This window comes from Mustelus asterias, chromosome 19 (assembly GCF_964213995.1).
Source record: "Mustelus asterias chromosome 19, sMusAst1.hap1.1, whole genome shotgun sequence".
Lineage (NCBI taxonomy): Eukaryota > Metazoa > Chordata > Chondrichthyes > Carcharhiniformes > Triakidae > Mustelus > Mustelus asterias.
This window is the reverse complement of record NC_135819.1, coordinates 58829906-58855500: the sequence shown is the minus strand read 5'-3', so window position 1 is coordinate 58855500 and position 25595 is coordinate 58829906. Positions and strand designations below refer to the sequence as shown.

Below are 25595 nucleotides of genomic sequence, written 5' to 3'. Positions count from 1 at the left end.
TGCGCATCCCATAACCCAACACATTTCTAAACAAAATTGCTATGATTTCATTGTGAGGATGCACATCTGGGGCAAGTGTATGCCAGGTTTGTGCCAGAGCATAGCAATAACAAATACAGATTTTGTTTCCTTAACAATTATTCAACAGAGAAAAACAAAATATAACAAACGTAGTTTGAAAAAAATACGATGGCAAAAGTACCAACTGTAGGCAGAACCTTTCTTTTTTTAAACCTATTTAACCTCCACATACAAAAAATACATCACTCCATCAGGCCAAGTCTAAGGTCCAGATTTTTGAGGAGAAATAGCAGGCTGAACCCAGATGCAGAAGTCCCAGCCCATTTCTGACAAATCCAATTTTGGTGCCAGAGTAGAGAACAAGGCATGAATCACACAACAGGGAAACCAGAACTCAACAGGGCCATTTGATTTTTATGCTGCGTTCAAACAAACCTTATCTTGGCTTTTACGAACACCTTAACCTGCAGTGTGAGAATTACAAATTGATGGAAAGGATATAAACACTCTTGAAGAATGGATAAGATTTATTTAAGTGTCATGATCAAGAGCTTTTTAAATCGTTAAACATTAAAAAAAACAGGCCGCCACTGTCAGTGAGAGATTAAAAAAAACACTGGACTGCTTTGATTGACAGACCATCTGGAGTAGGCTAGAAAAAAAATAGCATCTGTTCATGCAGTGAGCTCTTTGTTAACATTTGCCCAAGAGCTATAATTATGCCATTTTGAATGCTTGGCTCAGTTTCAAAATCTACAATTGCCTCAGCAAGGGATTTAGAGTTCAAGTTTGATTGACAGTTCACAGGGGCTATTAAAGGATTAATTGTCTTTGATGTGGATTCTGAATAAAAGTTTGTTTGGATTCATAAGAGATTAACCATTTGAGAGCGAATAGCTTTGAATGGATTTCATGAATGGTTTTTTCACTATCATGTGTGTATGGGAGAGCCATATTAGATTGCTATAAGTTTTTTAAAATCTCCCCATGGCTCATGGATCTGCCCATAGTGAATACTAGATAAATGTCTATGGAGGTGGCATGGGGACATGAGTGGATAAAGGTTATGATTGGGCCCGAATTGGAATGGAGTTGATATGGTGGCTTTGGGGGCTGAATTGGCACTGAGTTTTTATGTAAGCATTGGGGCTATGAGTTGGCATCAAGTTGGCATGGGGCTATGAGGGGCCATTGGGTGTGTGTGGGAGCTGAAGTTGGGGTGAGAGCTACAGGGAATAATTAAAATTCCAAATGACAGCAGAGAAAAAGAACATGCTTTACAGGCACTTTTGAAAGGCACCATACCATGGTGAGCTGTCAGCCGCTGACCCACAGTGGCTGACAACAATCAAACTGTAGCAACTTGACTCTCGGTTTAGCTCAGTTGGCTGGACTGCTGGTTAGTGATCTAGAGCAACATCAACAGCGTGGTTTCAATTCCCGTTCTGGCTGAGGTTTTCATGAAGGCCTCGCCTTCTCAACCTTGCCCTTTGCCTGAAGTGTGGTGATCCTCAAGTTAGATCACAACCAGTCAGCTGATGGTCATCTGGGACAATGGCAACTTTACCTTCTACTTGAGTTGTGAGAGATTTTGTGTGGAGTAGCTGATGCTTCTCTGTCCAAATATTTTCAGAGCTCTCTGATATGAAGGGAAGTGAAGGAAATGCATTAAGGAATCTCCCTTTCCCTTGTATTATGTAGAGGTTAAACAAGTGAGCAATAACTAAAATCTTGATAAAGGGGAAGTTAAGAAACCATTTTCTTTTTAAAACATTTTCTGAAACTTTACAAGGTATAAAGTATCTGTAAAATTGCTGGTGACTTTTTGATAAAAATTATAATCATAGATGGATTTAATAAAGCAAATAACAATCAGAGCCTACCGTAATTTTGTAGCTGTCAAAGAGAGTCCAAGAGGAAATGAAAGCTACCAGAGAAGAAAGAAATGTGTTATTATAACCAATTTCATAAAGACCATTTATCACTGACTTGATGGACAGCATACAAAAACTGCAAAGAGAAACAGGGAAGAACTTCTTTCAGTAAAAACTTTGTCACATTAATTTACTCTGTGAAAGCAATACAAATCAATCTTCCTAAAAACGATACAGAAGAACATTGCTATGTGCAGTTTAGTGCTAAGCCACTACAGAACCAAAGAGCAACTTTCAAGATCAGTGCAACTTCCTTAAAACAGTTATTAAGACGAACTAACTCTTGCCTGTGCTTTGCTCCCTTCCACCCCCAAGTTGCTGAAGTATTTCTAATTGAATAGAAAAGTGATCGTCAGAGGTTAATGACCCCTCCAGGGACCCAAATTAACATGGGGACAGATACAGGTATGGAATTATTTGTGAAACCAAGATATTGTGCAATTTCCACGTGCAAAACATCAGCTGCTTTTCATTCCAAATCATTTTGATTTCTTCTTTCACTTCCAGTACAACTCATTCAGGAACTCTCACTTCTTCCTACACAATGAATACCACCTTCTAATCTGTTGTCATGGCTTAGTCACAAGATGAATACAGATAAGGGAGGTCATCATGCAAACAAAAAGCTCTTCACAATGTTATCTGACAAACTACACAAATTTAAAAACTGTACCCATTCCAAGTATTGTGAAGAAGTCATGACTGACACCAGTCTTAAAGTGCCCTTTCAATAGTTTTAGTTTTTGCTAGCTTGGTCTTGAAGTTGTACTCAGGAATTCTCTTACCCACATAAAATAAAACAAATACCATCCACAATATCTTACACATAAGACCTTAGTCATTTCGTTTGGAGGCTGAATAGCTAATTTCAATCTTTCCTTACACCTTTAATGCCAAAGACTTATCTTCTTATGTAGTTTGGCACTTCATATATCCTCCTGATTAAAATTAAGTTAGTGAATGGAGGAAGCATTGAAAGAATCCTTCCTATTATTACAACTATTAAACTCAAGTCTGCAAACACTTTACTGCAAACATCCACACCAGCTAATTAAATGTGATGCTTTTAAATTTTCAATTTTGTGTTGTCAGGTATGTTCTAAGTTTTTTAGAACACTGCATACTAATTATTCCAGTGAAGTGTTGCTCGTAAGCAAGGTTTGTACCCTGAGGCATGATGGTTTGTTATGTATATGGAATAAAACTTTTATGCATACATCTTACAAAGGAACCACAGAATCCTTGCAGTGTAGAAGGAGGTCATTTGGCCCATCGAGTCTGTACCAACTCTCCTAAAGAGCATTCCACCCAGGCCCTCCCACCCGCCCTAATCCTGTAATCCCACACATTTACCATGGCTAGTCCACCTAACCTAAACACCTTTGGACACTAAGGGATAAATTAGCATGGCCAAACCACCTAACCTACACATCTTTGAACTGTGGGAGGAAACCGGAGCACTCAGAGGAAACCCACACAGAAACGGGGAGAACACACAAACTCCACACAGACAGTCACTGGAATTTAAGTCGGGTCCTTGATGCTATGAGACAGCAGTGCTAACCATTGCGCCTTTAATTTTGCTGTAAAATAAGGGAATAATGGAAAAACACAAAATATAATTTCCAGTAGTAAGCTGTTCCCAAATGGTAGAAAGAAATGGATATAGATAGCAAGTATAAAATATAAACTAACTTACCTGCATTTCATAATTTCTGTCGGGGTAAAACTGGATGCACATCAGAACTGCATTGTTTTCCTATTTAAAATAAATGTCATCATCATTAAGAAGGTCTTTGGTTGCGAGATTAAAACTTGCTACTGGAGTCATTGATCTTTCACACAAACCATGAAAAATTTGCTATGCATAACAAAAGAACATTTTCCATTAGCTGTAGCAGTAAATTGAGTGCCCTCAATTCATTTAATATTAATAGAAAATGCAAATTTTCACATTTCATCCAATTTAGTAGATTGTAGAAGCCACTCAACTACAAAATTAATTATTGCTCTACACGCCACTTTCTGTTGTGAAGTTGTTATTTAAACTTCTTAACCAAAACTTTTTTTGTTACGGTCATACCTGTACAATATTACCTCACTCTCCTTTGGTTATAGGTTCAAATACAAGAAGAAACTACAAATTCACATGATAGGGTTGGTCACATTTTGTTACTGGCAGAGAGATTTATGACTCATTTAGATTATGGAGCCTTTCAGAAATTTTCTTTGTGCCGTACAAGTCATTAGCAATATAAGTGCTATAATTAACCTCAATGTGCCCAGGCGAGGAAGTAAAATTGTAACAGCTGATTTCCCTCTCTATTGTTATCCAGTGACCTATGCTGGAAAGTAAACATGGACTGAATAACTTGCTAATTTTCAATGACTGTGCACATGCACGTATAAATACACATGCAGGATACAGAAAGGCTGCTGATGCCAATAGAACTGTAGATCAACACATTAAATGGAAGGGAAGGAGTAAATATCTTTTCCTTTCCTGAGGATCTTTGCACCAGTCTTGGTTATAACAGTGATAGCATTCACCTCAAGAGTTAGAGGGTCATGGGTTCAACCCACAGGCTCGAGACTGGTGGACATAAGCTTAATTGATACTCTCAGTACAGCCCTAAAGAAATGCTGCACTGTTGAGGTTCTGTATTTCAAGGAACACATTTAACTAAGGCCTCATCAGTGGATGTAAAAGGAGTCCTGACACTTTTCAAAGTAAAGCAGTTAGCATGACGTGCTTGTCATTAATTATCCCCCAAACAACCCTGTCAAAATCAGAGTATCTATTCATTTAGCTCACTGCTGCATATGGAACATTGGGTCAAATTTCTACAGCTATTTGTGTTACGTCCCTTTGCTTATTTTAATATTTGATTCTTTTATCCCAAAAGCAAAACACAGACACTTGAGTCAAACCATGCTTTACCTTTTCAACAATATAGAAGAGCCTTTGTTCCTGTGTATCCCACTGTGCCCACAAAAAATCTTCAGCCAAAATAGTTTTGTGAAGTCGATCAGGATTCTGAACAACCTAAAATAAATTTAACACAAATGCAATGACAGAGGATTTAACTGTATCAAAATTATTCCCACGTTTGAGTAGTTTTATTCCCTGCGGAAGATTTCTTTTTGCTCAGAAATTATCCTTGGGGGGGGGGGATTTAACAGGTTTACAATAGCCTTACAACTGTCCAGCAAATTAAAAACATTCTAGCTGTAAGCTGCAATATTATGTTCACAGTCATAAACTTGAAAGAAGATGCAAAGTTGCAAAGTATTAAAAGTACTTCCCGTTACAATGGTCAGCTCAGCCCCTGATAAACGCATCAGAATAGTTTCCAAAACAAAACTGATCTCAAGTGGTGCAGTTCACATGGTGGGTCACACCGAGCCTTTCCACACAATGACATTGTGTGTTCAGACAGGCAACATCTGCAAACGGCTGCCAAACTCTGGCAGATAAAATGCCTAATCAGCATTTTCAAGAAGCTAATTACCAAAATTCTCAATCAAATGTGACTGGCCGTGCTCAACTTTCCTTCCAGCATTTTGCAGCTCCACTGCACAATATGCTTGCACTTCATTCTACTGCTCCAAAACATTTCACTTACCACTCTGCAACCTTCTTCGACAGCCACTCTTATGTGAACATGTTCAATGCCTGGACAAGAAAAAAAATATTCAAATTAATTCCAAGATATTCAGAATTTGATGGACATGCATATTTCCATTTTAAACAACAGCATGCATGGTGTTTGGAAGGGACTGAATAGTTAAACATGAAACTGTTGGAGGTTAACAAAATAAAACTATATTCAGAAACATGAATGGAGACACCATAGTTACAGTGAAGTTACATAAAAGGCTCACTACTCTCCACTGGTGTTATGGTACGTTGAAGGGGAAAAGGCTTTTTATAACCAGGTATAGACTTTTTACAGGGGCACTATGCTATATAGTGCATAATGTGTCACTCTATTGTCAACATAAGAATATTAGAATTAGGAGCAGGAGTAGGTCATCTGGCCCCTCGAGCCTGCTCCGCCATTCAACAAGATCATGGCTGATCTTTTCATGGACTCAGCTCCACTTGCCCACCCACTCAGTATAGCCTTTAATTCCTTTAATGTTGTCAAGGTTGTGAAGCATACAAGCTACAAATTAAACACATTACGAAGTGAATTAGAGACCACTCCAGTTGATGATGGAAGTTTGTAGATCTACAACTGCTTGTAAACACCCAGCTCCAGGTCTAACTGCAACTAACAGTCTTTATTTCTCTATCTTTTAAAATATAATTATTCATCATTAAGTTTCCTACCTTTTTATTTGTGATTTATTACTGTTTTATGAATACAATGTTTGAGCCAATCAGGTATAGATTTTGGACAAAACGTTTTAAAAGTGTGTCAACTTTTTGAGAAGCACAACTTTTGTATGTAAATAAAGGAGGCAATTTGAAACAAACTGCTTACCAATAGATAAATGTGTTTTATAATGTTATTTGCAGACCAGGAGAAGCAAAAGAGAAGTTTTCCCTGGACCCTCAAACAAATCTTATGCTATGATTGGCCAACCCACAAGCACCAACCTCCCCCTTTCAAACCCTACTACTATTTCTCTCAGGTCATCACCCCCCAACAACCCAGTCCCCTCTCCCTCCCAACTGCCAATCCATCCACCCTCTTCAATCCCACAACATCTCCCAGATACCCCCTACCCCCTACACTTTCTATTGCCATTCCAACCACCAGATATTCCAGAATATCAACACCTTGCAGAGATGGTTCCCTGTCACCATCACCTTTCCAATGGCCGGTCCAACACCCTCCCAGCAACCTGTAACAATCTCTCCTGGAGACTGCTGTCTCAACTATGGTCTTCTAATGCTGACAATTCCACCCATCTGTCAGCCAGACTGTCAATCTGGTTAGCTGCTGGGTGGGAAATGGAGTAAAAAATGTTAACAAATTCAGCGGGATCTCCATATTACCAGAAATTCTCTCACAAACAGGTTCTCCCATTTCCTCTCCATAAATATCGGGGCCTGAATGTGAAGAAAAACCTGCACTCCACGGTACCACATATTGACACTATCACACTTTGGTAGGTTTGCCCTTGATTTTTCCTTCTATAAATAATCAGCATGGTCACACAACTTACATCTGTCCTCTGAAACTACGAGCAGGTGATTTTCAGGAAATGCCCTCGTATTTGCAGCAGGATGGATAAACTGCAAAAATAAACTTTGTTAAACATGGATATTCTGAAATGTACAACCAATATTTCTTTAAAAAAAGGCAACACTTTTAGTTCTACAAGTTATTTGCAGGGGCAGGCAAACATTGGCACAGAGGTACAAATGTAGAACTATCCAAATGGCATATTAAACAAGGATTTTCCATAACAAATAGAGAACTATTTAACTCTTCACTTCAACCTAAGCAGTGACTCTTCCAGAGTTATTTGGCGAAGTTTTACCAACTTTTTTTGAGAAACAAACTCTTCCAGACATTATTGTGCTACTGCTGAAGTAAATGCTTTATTACATTTAAAACCACAAAGTGCTTCATATAACAACAATTTGTTGTATGCATGTAAAGTTATACAAAGACCATAATTCCTCATCTATGTGTAATTAGCTGAAACTTCTCTTGAGAGCCAGGAGATTGAAATCAATCCTTCCATATTTTTAAATCAAAAGCACCAAGTAAAAGTTTAAAAATCCTCCAAAATTACTTTTTAGAAGGACAAGAGCAGCAGATATGTGGGAACACCATCATCTGCAAATTCCCCTCTAAGTTGCACACCCTCATGACTTGGAACTACATTGCTGTTCCTTCACCGTCAAAATCCTGGAACTCCCTCCCTAACGGCACTGTGGGTGTACCAACACCACATGGACTGCAGTGGTCCAAGAAAGCAGCTCACCATCACCTTCAAGGATAATTAGGGATGGCAATAAATACTGGCCGAGATAGCGACACCCACATCCCATGAACAAATGAATAGCAAAATGCACCAGCTTTCGATATAGTCGGCAAAGAACCGCATTTCAAGTTCAGAGTGCCCACAGGACACCACTACGTGCTGCTTTAACATACTTGATATGAATGACCGACATGGCAATATCATCCACCTGCAACTGGCTGGCAGAACTATCAACCCATGCCATCTTGATGCCACCTGATGACCAGGTCCTACGACCCTCAAATGTTCCAAATCTCAAAACAAAAGTAAATCAAGCCTTACCGCTCTCCACTATACAAACTGATGTTTCAGACAAAATTGGATTTTCAAAACCTGTGACTTTAACCATTTTCTGATGTGATAAATCACGCAAGTAAACATGCCCTTGCTTTTTCACAAGCTTAAATCAGGTGCAAACAGATGTAAATCTCAGCAAATTTTGCCCTCATTATCCTATCATATATGCACCGTCTCAAAGGCACATCTTATAGAATAGGCAGTTCTATTGGATTTTGGCATGTCTTGTGGAACACATGTTTTAGTGTCAGTCTTGTGTTAGGGTCCTGGAGTAGAATCCCAGGTTACATTAGGAAGTCAGACGAGAGCCCAACAATTTTTCTTTTTGGCATAGATGTAAGGATACGATATTTCTCTCCAGGAGTGATTCCACTAACAAAATATGGATCTTTTAGCATAAAACAAACTTGATTTAATAACACAGTTTAAATATAACTCTAACAAATGAAGCAGCTTAACCATTGACAATTGAACAATATTTAAAAATGAAAGGAAGCAACTGTACTTTCTAGCTTACGACTGTGCAAGTTCCAAATAAGCCTCATTCATGCATAAATCAAAACTACTTACAAATAAATAGCGAGCGAACCCAGGCACACTTGTTATAAATTGTATTAACAGTCTTGAAGCTTTCAGAGAGCGATTTGGCATTTCGAAGTAGCTTGCAAAAGCCTCTGTCTTCAAACAATTTCCAGCTAAAACTTCAACTCTAAACTCCAAAAGCTTCTTTCTCCCTGCTACAGACCCAGCTCTGCACATTAACCACGTTATCACATGGCCCTGTCGATCAACTGCCCAAGGAACCTTTTGTGTAAGCAAAAGTTCATTAGCCCTATCGATGTAACAAATTCCCAGCTGAAGTGAGTAATTAATTTGCTTTTCCAACATCTGAGCTGCATTCCTACCAAATGTACCGACTACCTGCAGAATAAAGCTGAATTTTTAAACATTCTCCTGAGACATTAAAAAAAACACACTTGTAAGACAATGGTTTGTGCCATTGTGGTCAATTTAGTTTTGGTGGTCAGGATCCCCACTCCGGCAAGGCAGTCTCTATTGCGTTTGCTGCAGCTGAAGTGGTCCAAGAAGGTGCACAATTCACTGGCCTCGGTTTTCTCCAAATGCTCTCTTGCTAAGCTTTTCATTTCTGCTCACCTCTTTGAATGTCCTTCCAAACAGTCAGCCTCCAGAGGTCACAGTCATCAGTTTACTTCCGCTTAATTCTCAGCATCAATGTCCACCATCTTCATATCTTGCTTGCAGATGTTCCTTATGGAGGTATGGATCTAGGGTATATGGCTATCATCCACTGATGAACATGGCCAAGTCAATACAAATGTCATTAGCTTAGCAGAGTGTACGTTGATGGAATGAACACACCGCACACATTAATGACCAGGTCCTGCCAAAAGATGCCAAGAGTATGTCTGAGACAGTGAAAGTGGAAACTGTTCAGCCTTCTCCCCTGTTTGGCACAAGTTGTGTAGTTCTCACCACTGTCGTGAAGTGTGCTGAGGACCCTCAGTTTGATGTTCTCAGTTAAGTTGCTGCTGATCCACACTCTCTCACTCAGCTTGGACATAAAAGCTGCAGCTTTTGTAATGCATATGTTGATTTCAGCATTAAGTAACAGATTGCTGGTGATTGTAGATGTGATGCAATCAACAACCTCCAGCATCATAATATTAATGCTGATAGATGGCAGTATGACAACATCCTTGCCCGTGACATTTGTTTACCTGATGCTACTGGTCAAACCAAACACTGTTCAGAGAGTCACATCTGGTGATGATCAGATCCAGCTGGTGCCAATGCCCTGATCTTGGATATCTCCAGGGCATCTTGTGACAAGATTTGTTCTGAAAGAGTTAGTTACACAAAGCTCACGATAGTAACAAAGTTCAAATAGTCTCTATCCATTCTCATTTATCATTCCCAGGCCATGATATCTAAGATAGGAGGACTATGCTTCCTGGTTCGCATCCACCCTTGCACTGAAATCCCTCAGCAGGTCAAAATGTTGTGATTCTGCTGATAGTAGTGCCAAGCTCCTCATAGAACTGGTCTTTCACTTCTGCAGTGGAACACAGCATTGGAGAATAGATACTCACAATGTTAACTGGCCCAGTTTAAATGGAGAGGTGGGTGGAGAAAATATGTTCTGCTCTGTGGGCTGCTCCATCGTCGAGAGTAGTGAGTTCCTTACAGCAAGGCCTGGATCTTACTCGGTGTTCCTTCCAAGTTCTTTCCCTGTTAAAATGTAATGTTTTTCTTTCAGTGATTCACTCTTGGCGAGCCTGGTCTCTTGTAGGGAAGCTACATCAATGGTCAGCCACATCATCCGTCAATCCCATGCACTTGGTTCTAATATTCCAGCTTCCTAATCGAAGAGCTGGCATCTTCTTTCTTTTTGCTTGCTCCATTTGTTTGTTCGCCTGGTTCAATTGATTCTGTCCACTGGTTGAGAAGAGACTCCAAGCACCCAACAAAGCAAGTGGATTGTGGCAGGTAAACACCTATTAGTGGTCAGGACTGAGATGGGCGATGGCTGATCAGTGGAACATTACAGTCCCTCCCACTGTCAGAGACAGCACAGTACCCACTCTCTACACCAATTAAGTTGGGCTCATCACTGATAACTACTGTCCCCTGTGTTTTGTTAACTCTCTGCAGCAAAACTGAAGTGTCCTCTCCCGAGTACCAGCCTGGGCTGCCCAAATGTCGGGGACCCCTTTTCAAGCTTGTCGGCTGAGTCCAAAGGAATACAAAGCACTATGTTTGGCACTGGAATGGTTGCAAGATTTACCGGAAAGACGCCATATTTAGACATCAACCTGTCTTTGGGCTTCATTCCAGATTTTTTTTATTAGGGTTTACTCCATTTGCCTTCAACTCTCCCAAGGAATCCACAAATCCATGGAGCTATTCACCTATAGTTGGTTCATGAGTTCCTGGACTGTCCACACACCAGTGAACCTACACACTGTTTGTCTGAGGGCCAGACCTCCAGAGTTCCTCAGAGGCTTTAGCCTGGGCCACAAGGGATGCAGTTTCCATGCGTCACTAGGAGGAAGCACAGCTGAGAACTTGCCAATGGAGACACAGTGTACCGACAGGGAGAGAATTACACATTTGGCTCAATTGTTCATGTTGTTGCAAGATAGTAATGTAGACTGAAAATGAGAAGCAAACCAACATGCACAAGAAAAAAGCATGCTAATTTTCTTCACATACATCAAATCAACTGTTGGGGGACACATGTCGAACATGTGTCCCCCAACTCAAACGCTTCTACATCTGACTTACACCCAAAATATTATCTCCATGCCTTCACTGGGTCAAAGTCCTGGAACGCATTCTCTACCTAGGCTCTGGGTGTACCTAAAGTAATAGAGTGACAACAGTTCCAAGGCACCCTCAAGAAAATTAGGGATGGGCAATAAATGCGAACCTCACCAATGGTGTTCACATCCCATGAATGGATTTTTTAAAAATTCCAGGCCTCTATTCCAGAATTACATCACTTTTATACAAAGTGTGTTAGAATTTTGGGCTCTGTATCTGAAGAGATATCTCTACTCACCTCTATATCTATCTTGGTCGGGTACACTTAATTTATGGGCGACACAGTGGTTAGCATTGCTGTCTCACAGTGCCAGGGACCTGGATTCAACTCCGGCCACTGTCTGTGTGGAGCTTGAACGTTCTTCCCATGTTTGCACGGGTTTTCTCCGAGTGCTCCGGTTTCCTCCCACAGTCCAAAGATGTGCGGGTCAGGTGGATTGACCATGCTAAATTGCCCCTTAGTGTCAGGAGGATTAGCAGGCTAAATACGTGGGGTTACAGGGATAGGGCCTGAGTGGGATTGTTGTCGGTGCAGGCTCAATGGGCCAAATGGCTTCCTTTTGCATTGCAGGGATTCTATAAATTCCCACCAGATACCACAACAAGACCCTGAGTGCATATATTGATAGTATAAGACATGATCAAATATCAAATACTAATGGCTTTATCTCAATAGGTCAGATGGCAGAGTAAATTTGGTTTTGTACAGAGACACTTAACAGAACATTCTGCTTTACTTGGTCAAATTCAGATACAAATAGGAGCATGTTACAACATCACATCAAAACCAAAGCTAGGCCCCTAATGACAAGGTACCTTAACTCAAAGCTAAACATCAAAATGAAGCCTGCAATAAAAACCACTAATACTGAAAACAGTCAGGGCAGGCAGCTTCTGTGGAATGAAGCTACCTTGTCTTTCGGTTTAAAGAAATGTTATTGCTTTTATCGAAAAGAAAACAATTTCTTGCTTTTGCAAAGGTAATGCAGAATCCTCCATGCTGTTTGATTTGCCTTGCCTACGTGACCCTGACAGCAATCTGCCTTCTGAATGGAAGTGCTGTCATCTTGCCTTGTCAGATCCCGCTGTGGGAAACAATGCATCTTCTGTGATTAATGTCTGCAATGACACTAAAACAGTTGGCACTTGTAAAGAACGACCATAACTGTAACTATAACTAAAGCTGGTTGCTATAATAGGATGACAATCACTTCCCTAGCAACCCCAGTGGTGAGACCCAATAAAAAGTTAAGGAATTTACATGGAAGTCCTGAATTCCCAGAACTATGTTCGCTTCCCTCTGCCCTCATGTCTGACGCACGTACACTGAGTAAGCCATAATCTATGTTTTACAATTCCATTCAAACCAGTATAATAAATGCAAAGTACTGCAGATGCTGGAAACCTAAGATTAAAAACAGAAAACGCCGTAAAAAGTTGCCCAGAGCAGGAGCACCCGGAGGAAACTCATGCAGACACAGGGAGAATGTGCAAACTCCACACAAATCAGGATGACCTTTCATTAGAATTTCCTCAGTGTCATCCAAACTCGAAATGTTGGCTCTATTCTCTCGCCACAGATATTGCCAGGCCTGCTGAGATTTTTCCAGCATTTTCTGTTTTTGTGTCACAAGCAGGAGAGTTGACCACAATGTTCAACATATATGCCACAAATATAAACATATATGCGCCACCATGTCCATATAAAAGACGTGAAGGAAAAGGATGGATGAACCCTCCTGCCATGAAAGGCACCAATCGGAGAAAAACAAGCTCCAACACAAACCAAAGGTGCTCCCAGATAAAGTGACCACAAGTGTATTCTGAGCCTGGCATCAGGCATGAAGCCAAACTCTTCAACAAGTCCAGATTATGTCCCTCCAATTACTGGTCACATGACACATTCAGCCACATCAAATTAAACATTCCCATCAAGACCTGGTTACATTTAAAAACATTTCAGTATGTGCCAATTCTCCTGTAACCGCATCTACATTTCCCAAGGGACGCATGCAAATGCATTTCTTATCTTCATGTCGCCCTTCCAGCCAAAAACCAATAAATAAACTCGAAAAGGGCTTAAAATGCTAAATTGATTCTGTCTTCACAAAAGAGGGCACCAATAACTTCCTAGAAATGTGAGGCAACCAAGGATCCAGTGAAAGGGCAGAATTGAAGGAAATCAGTTTTAGTAAGAAAATGGTGCTGGGGAAATTAATGCCATTAAAGGCTGACAAATCACCAGGACCTAATAATCTACATCCCAGAGTATTAAAGAAAGTGGCCCTGGAAATATTGGATGCATTGGTGGTCATCTTCCAAAATTCCATGGAGCAGTTCTTACAGATTGGAGGGTGGCAAATGGAACCCCATTATCTAAGAAGGGTGAAAAAAAGGGAGAATTATAGAACATTTAGTCTGACATCAGTAGTGAGGAGGATGCTAGAGTCTATTATAAACAATGTGATAACAGAACATTTGGAAAGCATGAACGGAAGTGGACAAAGCCAGCATGAGTTTATGAAAGGCAAACCGCACTTAACAAATCTACTAGAGATTTTGAGGATGCAACTATTAGAATAGATAAAAGAGAACCAGTGGATGTGATGCATTTAGACTTTCAGAAGACTTTTGATAAGATCACTCGTTAAAGGTTAATGGGCAAAGTTAAAGCACATGAGATAGGGGGGTAAAACATTGGCATGGACTGAGAATTGGTTGACAGACAACACAGAGTGGGAATAAATTGGTGTTTTTCCAAGTGGCAGGTCCTGACCAGTGGGGTACCACAGGGATCAGTACTTGGGCCCTGCTGTTCATGATATATATATATATATATATAGATTTGAATGAGGGAACCAAATGTCACATTTCCAAATTTGCTGATGACACAAAAGTGGACAAAATTGTGAGTTGTGAGGAGGATGCAAGGGGTTTCAAGGTAATTTACTCAGGTAGAGTGAGTGGGCATACACATGGCAGATGCAGTACAACATGGCTAAATGTGAAATTATACATCTCAGTGTGAACAACAGAAAGGAAGAGTATTATTTAAATGGTGATATATTGGGAAGTGTGGATATGCAAAAGGATCTGGGTGTCCTGATACACCAGTCAATGAAAATGGAGAGGCAGGTGAAGCAAGCAATTAAGAAGGCAAATGGTATATAGGCCTTTATTGCAAGAGGAATTGAGTTCAGAAGTAGGGATATTTTACTGCAGTTATACAGGGCCGTGGTGAGACCACACCTCGAGTATCACATGCAGTTTCGGTCTCCTTGTCGAAGAAAGGACAGACTTGCCATAGGTTGCAGCAGAAGTTCACTAGGCTGATATCTGGATTGGTCAGACTGCCCTATGTGGTAAGATTGGTTCAACTTGGCCTGTATTCACTTGAGTTTAAAAGGATGACAGGAGATCTAATTGAAGCATATAAAAGTCTAACAGGGCTGGACAAATTTAATGAAAACAGAGGGTGTTTTTCCTGGTTGAGGAATCTAGAACAAAGGGACACAGTCTCAGGTATGAGGCAGAACATTTAGGAATGAGATCAGGAAAAATTTCTTCACTCAAAGGGTAGTCAACATGGGGCATTCTCTACCACAGAAGACTGTGGAGACCAAGTCACCAATGTATTTAAGGAAGAGATAGACAATGTTTTAGATTTTAATGGCATCAGGGGATATGGGAAGAAAATGGGAATATGGTATTCAGGTACAGGATCAGCCAGGATCATGTTGAATGGTGGAGCCGTTTCAAAGGGCTGAATGGCCTACTCCTGCTCCTGGTTTCTAAGTTCCTATGAGGAATGGAAGCATAACTACCACATTGAGCAGAATGTATAAAGGCCAGCTCAACTTAAATAACAGATGTAACAATGTTTTCTCTATACAGTAACCAATGGAAGGACTGTGTCCAGAAATGCACATTTATACACATATTCCAATCACTCTCCCACAATTAACCATTCCGAGAAGCTACAAAAGGTAGGGCAGCCTTGTGCAAGTGGTAGTGTGATGGTACTGTCATTGGGCTAGTAACTTAGAGACTCAGAACAAGATCTGGGACTTGGGTTCAAATCCCGCGATGGCAGATGATGAAATCTGAATTCAATAAATATCTGGAATTAAAAGTCTAATAATGACCGTGAAGTCATTGCTGTAAAAACCCATCTGGTTAATTAATGTCCTTCATAAAATCTGCTGTTCTTACCTTGTCTGACCTACATGTAACTTCAGATCCACAGCAATGACTCTTAAATGTCCTCTGAAAGTCACTTAAGAGCTATTAGGGAAAGCCTGTACCACCCAGATCCCATGAATGAATACAGTACCATAATTGTTTTCAAATACAGTCACTGAATAAAGGAATTAAAGGAGGCTTTCCAAGGTTAGAGATTAGAGATTAAACATAAACACAATAATAAATGAAAAGCCATTGGAAAATGAAAGTGCAACATTCAAAAGTATTTATCTAACGATAAGTGGCTGGTCCATTAAGTGTTTTTCCTGTTTTGGACAGGTTTCCTCAAACTTTGATTTGAGAATTTGAAACTAAAATAATAGTCATATTGACGAGTGCCACATTGTACACTACTCCCTCAGATCACTGATACTCATTCCCCTCACCCCCAACAAACATTGGGACCAGAATAAATGTTGTAAACTTGTTATTGTGCTTCATGAATTTTAAAATTATAATGTAAAAGGTATCAAAAAAATGAGGTTCACCTCTGGAATTATTACTATCCCAACGATGTCCAAAGATGTGCGAGTTACGTTGATTGGCCATGCTAAAATTGCGCTTAGTGTCCCGGGATGCGTAGGTTAGAGGGATTAGTGGGTAAATATGTAGGGATATGGAGGTAGGGCCTGGGTGGGATTGTGGTTGGTGCAGAATCGATGGGCTGAATGGCCTCTTTCTGTGCTGTAGGGTTTCTAAGATTTCTAAGAACTAGGTCACAGTAGTTTTGAGAGATTTCATCGGATCTGAAGTTACATGTAGGTCAGACAAGGTAAGAACAGCAGATTTTATGAAGGACATTAATTAACCAGATGGGTTTTTACAGCAATGACTTCACGGTCATTATTAGACTTTTAATTCCAGATATTTATTGAATTCAGATTTCATCAGTCCTTTTATTCTAAGTCCTATAATTATTCTTCACCATATATGATTTTGCTGATCATTACCTTTTGTTATGGACCACTTAACATTCAATTTTTAAGGGAGTTACTTTCTCACCAAGCTAATGGGCTGAAAAATGTTCCTGAGATTTGGAGGTGCAAATCTACGTCCCATGACTGACACAAAACAAACAGCAAGGAACATTATTTACAACATCACCAGATCTGCAAACTCCCAAATATTTAACCGTGGCCAAACGGGCCATCTAAAATGGTGATTTACAGAGCATGCTGGGATAATTGGACAAGCACTGAAACAGCAGACTGCAGCTTAAAAGACAGAGATAAACAGGCTGCAACTCAGACGACTGAATAAACAGGAAATAGGCCATCCCAAAGACAATGGACACTTTCTGGTCAAACATACTTGTTTACCTTAACCCCTTATTTGGGAGGGAGGTGTGTGACCTATGTGCCTCCAGCACCTACAGGCATGGCCGTTGGGCACCCAGAGATTGGTGTGGCAGCACCTGATTGGACTCTTATCGATCAGGGTGATCAAGCCCTGATCGATTGATTGACAGGAATCAGGAGACTGCCCTAAAAGGACACAAAGCCAAGGAGGGATAAAAGGTGCTGTACAACAGAAGAAGCTCTCTCTCTCTGACGCCACGAACGAGCTACAACAACGGTGACCGTCGCCAGCAACGACCAGCACGAGGAGAGCCACCACACCCGAGAAGGAAGGAAGACCAGAGCCAGAGTGCCAGACCAGACCAAAGGACCAGACTATGCAGAGGACTACAGAGACTAGCGCACAGATAAAGGCCAATATCTGCTTGGGTACTTGCCAGTCACGCAAAGTTAAGTCAAGGTCTCATATTGGACTTGAACTTTAGTATTTTCTGTAAGATAACTTATCGTTGGTTGGGTGGGTGATTATTGATCGTGTGTCTTAAATAAATATTGGTTGTACTAACAAGACGGCTACTGGCAGTTCTTTGTCCATCGTATAAGGGTTAAAACAGACTGTGCGGCAGGCACAACATAACAGAATGCCTAATATTTAAAAAAGTTAACTCTTAAAAAAATTAATAGATCAGTGATAAATACCTGAACTCGAACGTGAGAGTCAACAGCTTTTAAGACTTTGGTATTGTTTACTGGATGAATTTCAATCAGCAAGGTCAAACACCTGGATACTGCAAAAGTTAAGGAAAACAGTGCAAATGAAATGATCTTTTTCTCTATATATGCCCCACTGTTTAAAACATGCAATTTAGCTATTTATGTGGTACTGAATCAATCCAGTATAATTCACATAAAAATCAAATATGTCACATTAAAAATAAAATTTTCAAGATGCATCTTCCAATAAGCAGCATAACTGCATGATGTCCCAACACCACACAACTTTCCATGTCCAAGAGAGGAGCTTCCAAACTACACAGTTTGGGAACTGTAACTTCCCTGACCTTCCAATTTTTCATTCTAACTTCTATCCCTAGAAGAGTCATATGGACTCAAAGCAATGGACAGGATTTACTGCACAACACGCCACATGTTTCACCGCAGCGGGAGGCAGACCACCATTGGCCAATGGCAGGATCTTCTGGTCCCGCCATTGTTTACAGGATTTCCCAATGAACGCACCTCTCGCTAGCAGGAAACCCGTGCTGGGGATGGGCCATCAGCGGGACTGAAGGGTCGCACTGGTGTGAATGCAAAGTTCTGGCCATTAACTCTGTTTCTCTCTTCACAGATGCTGCCAGGCCTGCTGAGTCTTCCCTGAATTTCCTGTTCATATAATGAAATGAACTCTACCACTGTCACATAGCATTGTAAACCTAGATGCAGTTATTCAAACAATATTATCTTGTTTCTTTAGGAATCTAAGCTGAAATACAAAAACATAAATAAACCACAAGTCCTTCGGTTCAAATCAATCTGCAATGACACAATCTTAAATGGCTATCAGTTGACAACATTTTTAAGAAACAGTCAAATATATCTTGGGCCAAACAATCACCACTTTTGGGCTTTTATCAATGCCACATTCTCTCGTCACACATCATCTGAGCAAGAACTATCTTTGAAAGCATCAAATTGACTGGGGAAAAATACTGCAAAATTGGCTGAAACTATATCTAAGTAGCAACAATTAATTCCTTCTACACTCAATTGGGAAAAAGTGATTAGCAGAAATATTCAAACAGATTTAAGTCCTTCAAAGTTGAGTCAGAAAGATTCAGGAGACCTTTAACAATGGGAGGTGAGACCCATTTGCAGACGTCCCGCTTCCCTTCCAACAAATTCCATTTTGACCAACTGAGAGAAGGAGGTGAAGCGCGAATCACACAAGTGGGAAATCCAAACTCAACAGGGTCATTTTGGTCTGACTGCTGAGTACAAACACACCCAATTTTAATTGCTCCAGTGGCCTTAATCCGCAGTGTGTTTTATGGAAAAGGACAGATACTTGGGAAGGACAGATTTAGAGTCTGTTTAATTGTTATTAACTGAAATTATTTAAATCCCCAGCCCTTTAAAATTGAAAAAAAATAACAATCTACAATATAACTTGGAGCAAAAGAGATAGGCGTCTGTTGCTGAAGTGCACCAATCGTCAAGCCATCTGATGTAGCTTGGAAAAACCTTGACACATTTGTTTTTCAAATTCCAATTGACCCCATCGTTCAGACTTTCCATGGTTTGTTTTTATAGCTGAGCCCATTATGAATGTTTAGCTGAGTTTCAAAAAACCACGAACCACTTATCTCAGAGGGCTGTGATCACATTTTGACTAACAGTTTGACGAGATTATTAAATGATGATTTGTCTTTGATGTGATAAGTGAAATAGATGCTGGCTTTGTTTTGACAACAGACTAACCACTTGAGGGGATTTAACATTTTGACTGGGTTATATGAATGAGAGTTGTTTTCAGTGTGAAGTGTGTTTGAGCAAGAACTCTAATAGATTGCTAGAAGCTTTTTTTTTTCCATCTTCATTTCAAAGACATAGCTCCTGAGCTGTCCCCATAATGGATATTGGGTGAATGACAATGGAGGATAGAGGGGAGTGGAGGGGGGCATGGAGAATATGAGGGGACATGAAAGAAATGATGGAATATGAAAAGGCATGGGGCAATAAGAGATCATGAAGGATGGGTGGGGTTTTAAGGGGATATGAGGGGTGAGGGCTAGAGAGCGCCTTTAATACAACTGGACCAAAGTACCTGAGAACCAAAGTGAGCCTTACAACCAACCCACCTCGGAACTCCTTTACCTCCACAACCTCTAGAGATTGTGGACCCGACTCCAATCGCCCCCCGCCTCCCCAGAGCAAAAAGGGCCATTTTAAAAGGAGACCAGTCTGCTGGGCCAGCAAGTTTTACAACTCGACCTTCCTGCTCCTCCAGAAAAATCCAGCCGCTGATCTAGCATTACTCTACAGAAGTTCACAGTTCAAAAACAAATTCAGTTGATATTTCATAGTCTCAACACTGTTCAATTTAATTACTGTCCATAACAAGGTTTAAATAATACCTGGTCTGAATGTTTCGACTGGTAAACCTCTTCGAGTAAACTGTAGAATACTTACAGCTAGTAAAAAGAATATCAAGATTGTTATTAAAATAGGCAAATTCACTTAAGGTAGAGAAGCTCAAATTCAAGCAATTCTAGCTTTAATGCTAAAGTATTCTACTATAGTTCTGACACCTGCAGCAACTTAGAAGTATAACAGAAACTCAGTATAACACACGCTCGTTGTACAAGTAGAATTTTGTCTCACTCACCCAGCAATGTTCTTTCCGTGTTGACAGAGCAACTAATCAAAGGCGCTTCTCGGTCAAAGGCATACAGGAGCTGCAAACAAAGATGAACAGCAATATATAAGGGGAAAAAAAACACAGCAAAACTTCCACATTCTGCTCAAAATAAGATGTTGTAAGCATAAATTGTGTTTACCTGGTTTTGCTTGTTGTGAGGATCATATATACCAATACATGTGTTTCCCTTCATGCCCTTTAATATAAAAACATTTTTCGACTGTTACATTGTCAAGCAGCATTTTTTAAAACAGACACTATGGGCCTGATTTTACCATTTTGAGTCCAAGTGCCAAATCCGGGCGTCAAATAGATCCGCGCCTGAATCCTCTTTGCAGCGCGCATATATGCGTTTTGCCAGCTCCAGTCCGATCCGCGCTGTGGGCGGGGCTTAGCGCTGGCGGACCGATCGGGGCTCTGAACTGCGCATGCGCAGTTTGAAAAAAATCTGACAGAGCGCGCCCGGGCTCGAAAGAAAAAAAAGCAGAAAGCGGAGAGAGCGGCTCTCTGACGGTCATCCTCTGGTCGGGGGAGCGGGGTCGGAAGGGAGGGGGGGGGGGGTATCTGCGGCCGATCGGTGGGGAGGGAGGGGGCAGGGGGGTCCGCCGCCACTCTGCGGGCGATCCCTCCTCCCCACCGGAGAAACGAATCCCTCCTGCCGGAGTGGACGTGCGGCCATGCCATCCCACAAAAACTTCAGGATGAAGCGATTCCTCACTAAGAAGATGAAGCAGAACCGGCCGATTCCACAGTGGATCCGCATGAAAACCGGCTACAAGATCAGTACAACTCCAAGAGGAGACACTGGAGAAGGACCAAGCTGGGCCTGTAAAGGGATACACCATCACTGGTACACTACCAGCCACAGCCATCTCTCCCGCTCTCTTGGGTGCAGATCGCGGTATAGGCCCGACGCCCAACGTGACCACGATTTCACGCCCGTTGAAGTTTTGGTAAAATCAGGCCCTAGATGGAGCTGTATTTCTTTAAAATCTTTATCTTGGTTATAAATCCTGTTGTGATGGAGTTCAGAACGGGCAAAGATAATTGAAAATTAAATCAAACCTGAAAGGTTCCTGCCAAATTTACCGCATGGCAGCAATGTTACTGTAAACTAACAGTGGGGAGTTTGGGTGAAGGGAGATTTATAAATCCAAAGGGAAAGATTGAGGCTTTGGAGCAGAATGGAACAGGAAGGCACAGGGAGTTTAACAAAAATTGTACATTAATGAATAAGGCAATTGCAGGAAAGCAAAGGAAAAAAGAAATGACAAATTCTTTATCTGAATGCACGAAACATCTGCAGTAAGATAGCTGAACAAGTGACACAAATGAAGGAAAATGATTTAGATCAAATCGCTATTACACAAGCATGATTACAAGATGACCAAAGTTGGGAAATAAATATTCCAGAGTACACTATGGGTGGAGTTTCCCAAAAAATGACAAAGGGCGGGATTTTCTCGCCGCACTCGTCCCAAAACCAGAAAATCTCACCCGAGATCAACAGATCTTTTCATGGTCTGCCGTGCCTCCCCCTACGATTCACATGGCGGGCAGGATGGGGACATTCCCCCCAAAGTGTCATTTCGGGCCCGAAAGCCAGTGCGATACCGCCGGCTTCCCCAGTGCCATCCCGATCATGATCTTCCCACATGTGCAATAAATGATCCTCTGCGTGAAACGCACTGAGCCAAAGTCCCCTGCCATCTGATTCACCCAACGCAGGACTCAGCAGTGCACTGCCAAGAAGGTGGAGCTGCATTTAAACAGTCCCTCAGCATTCACTCCCAGTCAAGCCAGGAAGATGGCAGCGTGGAGACCTAAATAGGCAGTGGAGGAAGGGTGGGCACCCTTTACCCCATTGCAGCAGGAGATTCCAGAGAAACGTTATCAATCCTGCCTGGGATGCAGTGGCAGCTGCAGTCAGTGCCAGCAGCATAACAAGGAGAACCACTATCCAATGCCAAAAGAAAATGAATGACCTCCTACAAGCTGCAAAGGTGAGTTCCCATCTGTCTCCACCTGTCACCATTAATCCACTCACTGGCACATCGCAGCCTCCCAACACCAGACCGCCCAGCATCTTCCTCAGAAATCCCGGGCACTCCTCTTCACAATCCCTTCCTGTCTGGGTGTGGTGCTCGCATATCTGACTCACAATGTCCTCTTTGTGTCCCCGCGGGAGAAGATAGTGAGAGAGGGAGATGACAAGCAGTAGGGTTACAACTCTTCACACCCTGTGAGGAAAGGGTGAAGGAGATCGCAGGGGAGGACCAGAGTGAGCCACCACTGACAGTCATGTTGTCCTGCACCAGAGAAGTGAAGATCCACTGCACCTTCACCCATATGACTTGTCTCAAGTGAGCTGTAAGGTGCCCAGACCCTTGTCGTTTGCATTAACTGATCTGATCTCAGAAAATCATGAAGTAGAGTCAGTATGGGTAGGAATTAGCAAAAGCAAGAGTCTAGTGGGAATAATTTAGAGTCGCCCTACCAGTAGTTATTCCTTTGGACAGTGCATTAAATAGGATTCATTAGGAAATATAATTGCGGGGGTCTTTAATTTTCATTTGGACAGGGAGAATCAAATTGGCAAAAGTGGTCTAGGAGAGTTTTTAGGAGCAACTTCATAATTTGCTATTGCCATGCTCGGTGAACTTATTGGTACAGCAGTATGCATTGTTTCATTAATTATCAATTAATTGGTACGTATTTAGATGTTCATCAGTAATCTTTCATTGTTGTCAGTCAACCACAATACACGTGGTTTGTATGGGTTCAAGCTTTGTTAGTATTGTGCAGTGTCAAAAAGAGAATGTTATTATAATTTAAATTATTCAAATTTTTAATGTTATTTGAATAGCAGTTTCTGTTGCCCTCTGATTTTGTGTATTTGTACAGTCATTCCATTCTTTGAAGAAATTGAGATAAAACTTTTAAACGTGCGACAGGTCATCGACTGCCCACCTGCAACACATGGAAGAACATCCAATATATTTTTAAGAGCCTTGGCGCATAGACTGATTGCACCTATTCTCCAAAAGAGTTTTTTTGTGTTTAATTCAACAATGTAATGAAAATTTGCAATTTAAACATTCACAAGTTTCTTTATTGTTAAAATTTTAGCCAAGGCTCCGTTAATAGCACACCCACCTCTGAGTCAAAACATTACGGGTTCTTGTACATAAACATCAAGGCTTGCATTGAGGATGTCTGCATTTTCTTTAAAATGAGGCATTAAGCCAAGGCTCTGTCTGCCCTCTCAGGTGGATTGAAAAAAATCCTATGGTTTTACTTTGAAAAAGGAGGAAGTTATCCCCGGTGTCCTTACCAATATTTGTCCCTCAGTCAACAACACAAAAAAAGATTATCTGTTCATTGTCAGATTGTTGCTTATGGGAGCTTCCTGTGCACATACAGGCTGCCACTGTTCCAATATCACAGCAGTGACTGCACTTACTTTATTGTAAAGCACTTTCAGACATCCAGTGGTCATGAGAATGCTATATCAATGTAAATCTTCCTTTCTAATTACATTTGTTTATTCAGAAATTGAAAACATACCAATTGTTGGCACTTGTTCAGCAGAGCGAGAGTGGAAAAAAGTAGATAATAGCAAATCAGCAGCCCATATTACATCCTGTTCAATTTTCTTTTCCATTGAAGTGGGCTGTTGAATCATTGATGGTAGCATTGGAGACGGGGACCAATTTCACTTCTGAAATCGCAAATTCGCCTTAAAATGTGCCCATATGTGCCAACTTCACCATGGACCTGAAAGGACCTGAATATCTAAACATTGCAAACTTGTTCCAGACTCCAGATTAACCAGTGGCTATGCCATAAGGGACCAATCAGGAATTTAAAAATAGGAACAAACCTTTACCCTGCCTTATCTGAACAGTTAAAGCAGTGCTGGAGATGTTTAGCGCCTGTTGATTTTACCCTTGTCATATCAGTGTTGCAGTCATACAGGACAAAGTGGAAGGACCTTGGCTAGGAAGTGCAAGAAGTAGAATCAATATGAGTGGGAGGTAAGAAATAACACTGATGGGAATACGGTGTAGACCCACTAACAGTAGCAATACTGTTGGACAGTGTATATGAATCAAGATATATGGAGAAGGATAATGCAATAATCATGATATGTTTGGAAGACAAGTTAATGGAATGCATTTGGGACAATTTCCTGGACCAATACATCATAGAACCAACCAGGGAAGAAGCTACTCTACAGTAAGTTTTGTGCAAGGAAACAGGATTATTAAAATAATGTAAGTGTAAGGAATCCTCCAGAAAAAGTGATAATTTCAATTGAGTGATAATGATATACAGAATTCTGAAACTTGAATATTTAAAGTTAATTACATGGGTCTGAGGGATGAGTTTGATTGATAAAGGGATTTAAAAGATTATGACAGTAAATGTTCAATGGTAAAAATCTAAAGAAACGTTCTATAATCCTCAATGAACCTCCACTCCATTAAGAAATAAAAATTCCATGGGTAAAGAGGTTAAGTACAATACGAGGTTAAAATGAAGAGACTTGTAATGTAAATAAAAGTAGTCAGCCTGGGGTTGGGACAGCTTTAGATACCAGCATAGGATAAAAAAGGAAAAAATTGAATGAGAGTAAGCTAGTCAGGAATATAGAGACAGACCGTGAGAGCTTCTACAAGTATGTAAAAAATAAAGAGAAAGCAAAAGTAAACATGGATTCCTTCTGGGCAGAAACAAAAGAAATAATAGGGAGTAAGGAAATGGCAGAAAAATTAAACAAATACTTTGTGTCTGGCTTCACATCAGAAGACAAAAAACATACCAAAAACAGTGGGGAACCGAGGGTCCAATGAGATTGAGGAATTTAATTAATAAAGAAAAAGTACTGCAAAAATTAATGGGACAAAAAGCCAACAAATCAGCTGGACTTGGCAGCCAACAACTAGACTTCCAGAAAGAGGTTGCTGCAGAGACGGGAAATGCAGTGTTTGTGATATTCCAAAATTCCCTAGATTCTGCAATCATCTAGTGAACAGGAAGGTAAAACATCCA

General features: G+C 40.8%; 1 protein-coding gene across 9 annotated transcripts in view; it reads right to left on the bottom strand.

Moving 5' to 3' along the window:
- gsap (gamma-secretase activating protein) overlaps window positions 1-25595 on the bottom strand; it is a 304945-nt gene that overhangs the window by 68149 nt on the left and 211201 nt on the right. For all 9 annotated transcript variants that reach the window (XM_078235613.1, XM_078235614.1, XM_078235617.1 and 6 more), the window contains exons 3-11: window positions 20680-20736; window positions 20508-20577; window positions 20257-20313; window positions 17822-17910; window positions 7134-7203; window positions 5582-5631; window positions 4897-5001; window positions 3655-3714; window positions 1905-1948 (exon numbers count right to left, since the gene is read on the bottom strand). In XM_078235613.1, coding sequence (XP_078091739.1) covers window positions 1905-1948; window positions 3655-3714; window positions 4897-5001; window positions 5582-5631; window positions 7134-7203; window positions 17822-17910; window positions 20257-20313; window positions 20508-20577; window positions 20680-20733 — 599 coding nt within the window. In that variant the 5' untranslated portion in view covers window positions 20734-20736. The remainder of the gene's footprint in view (window positions 1-1904; window positions 1949-3654; window positions 3715-4896; window positions 5002-5581; window positions 5632-7133; window positions 7204-17821; window positions 17911-20256; window positions 20314-20507; window positions 20578-20679; window positions 20737-25595) is intronic.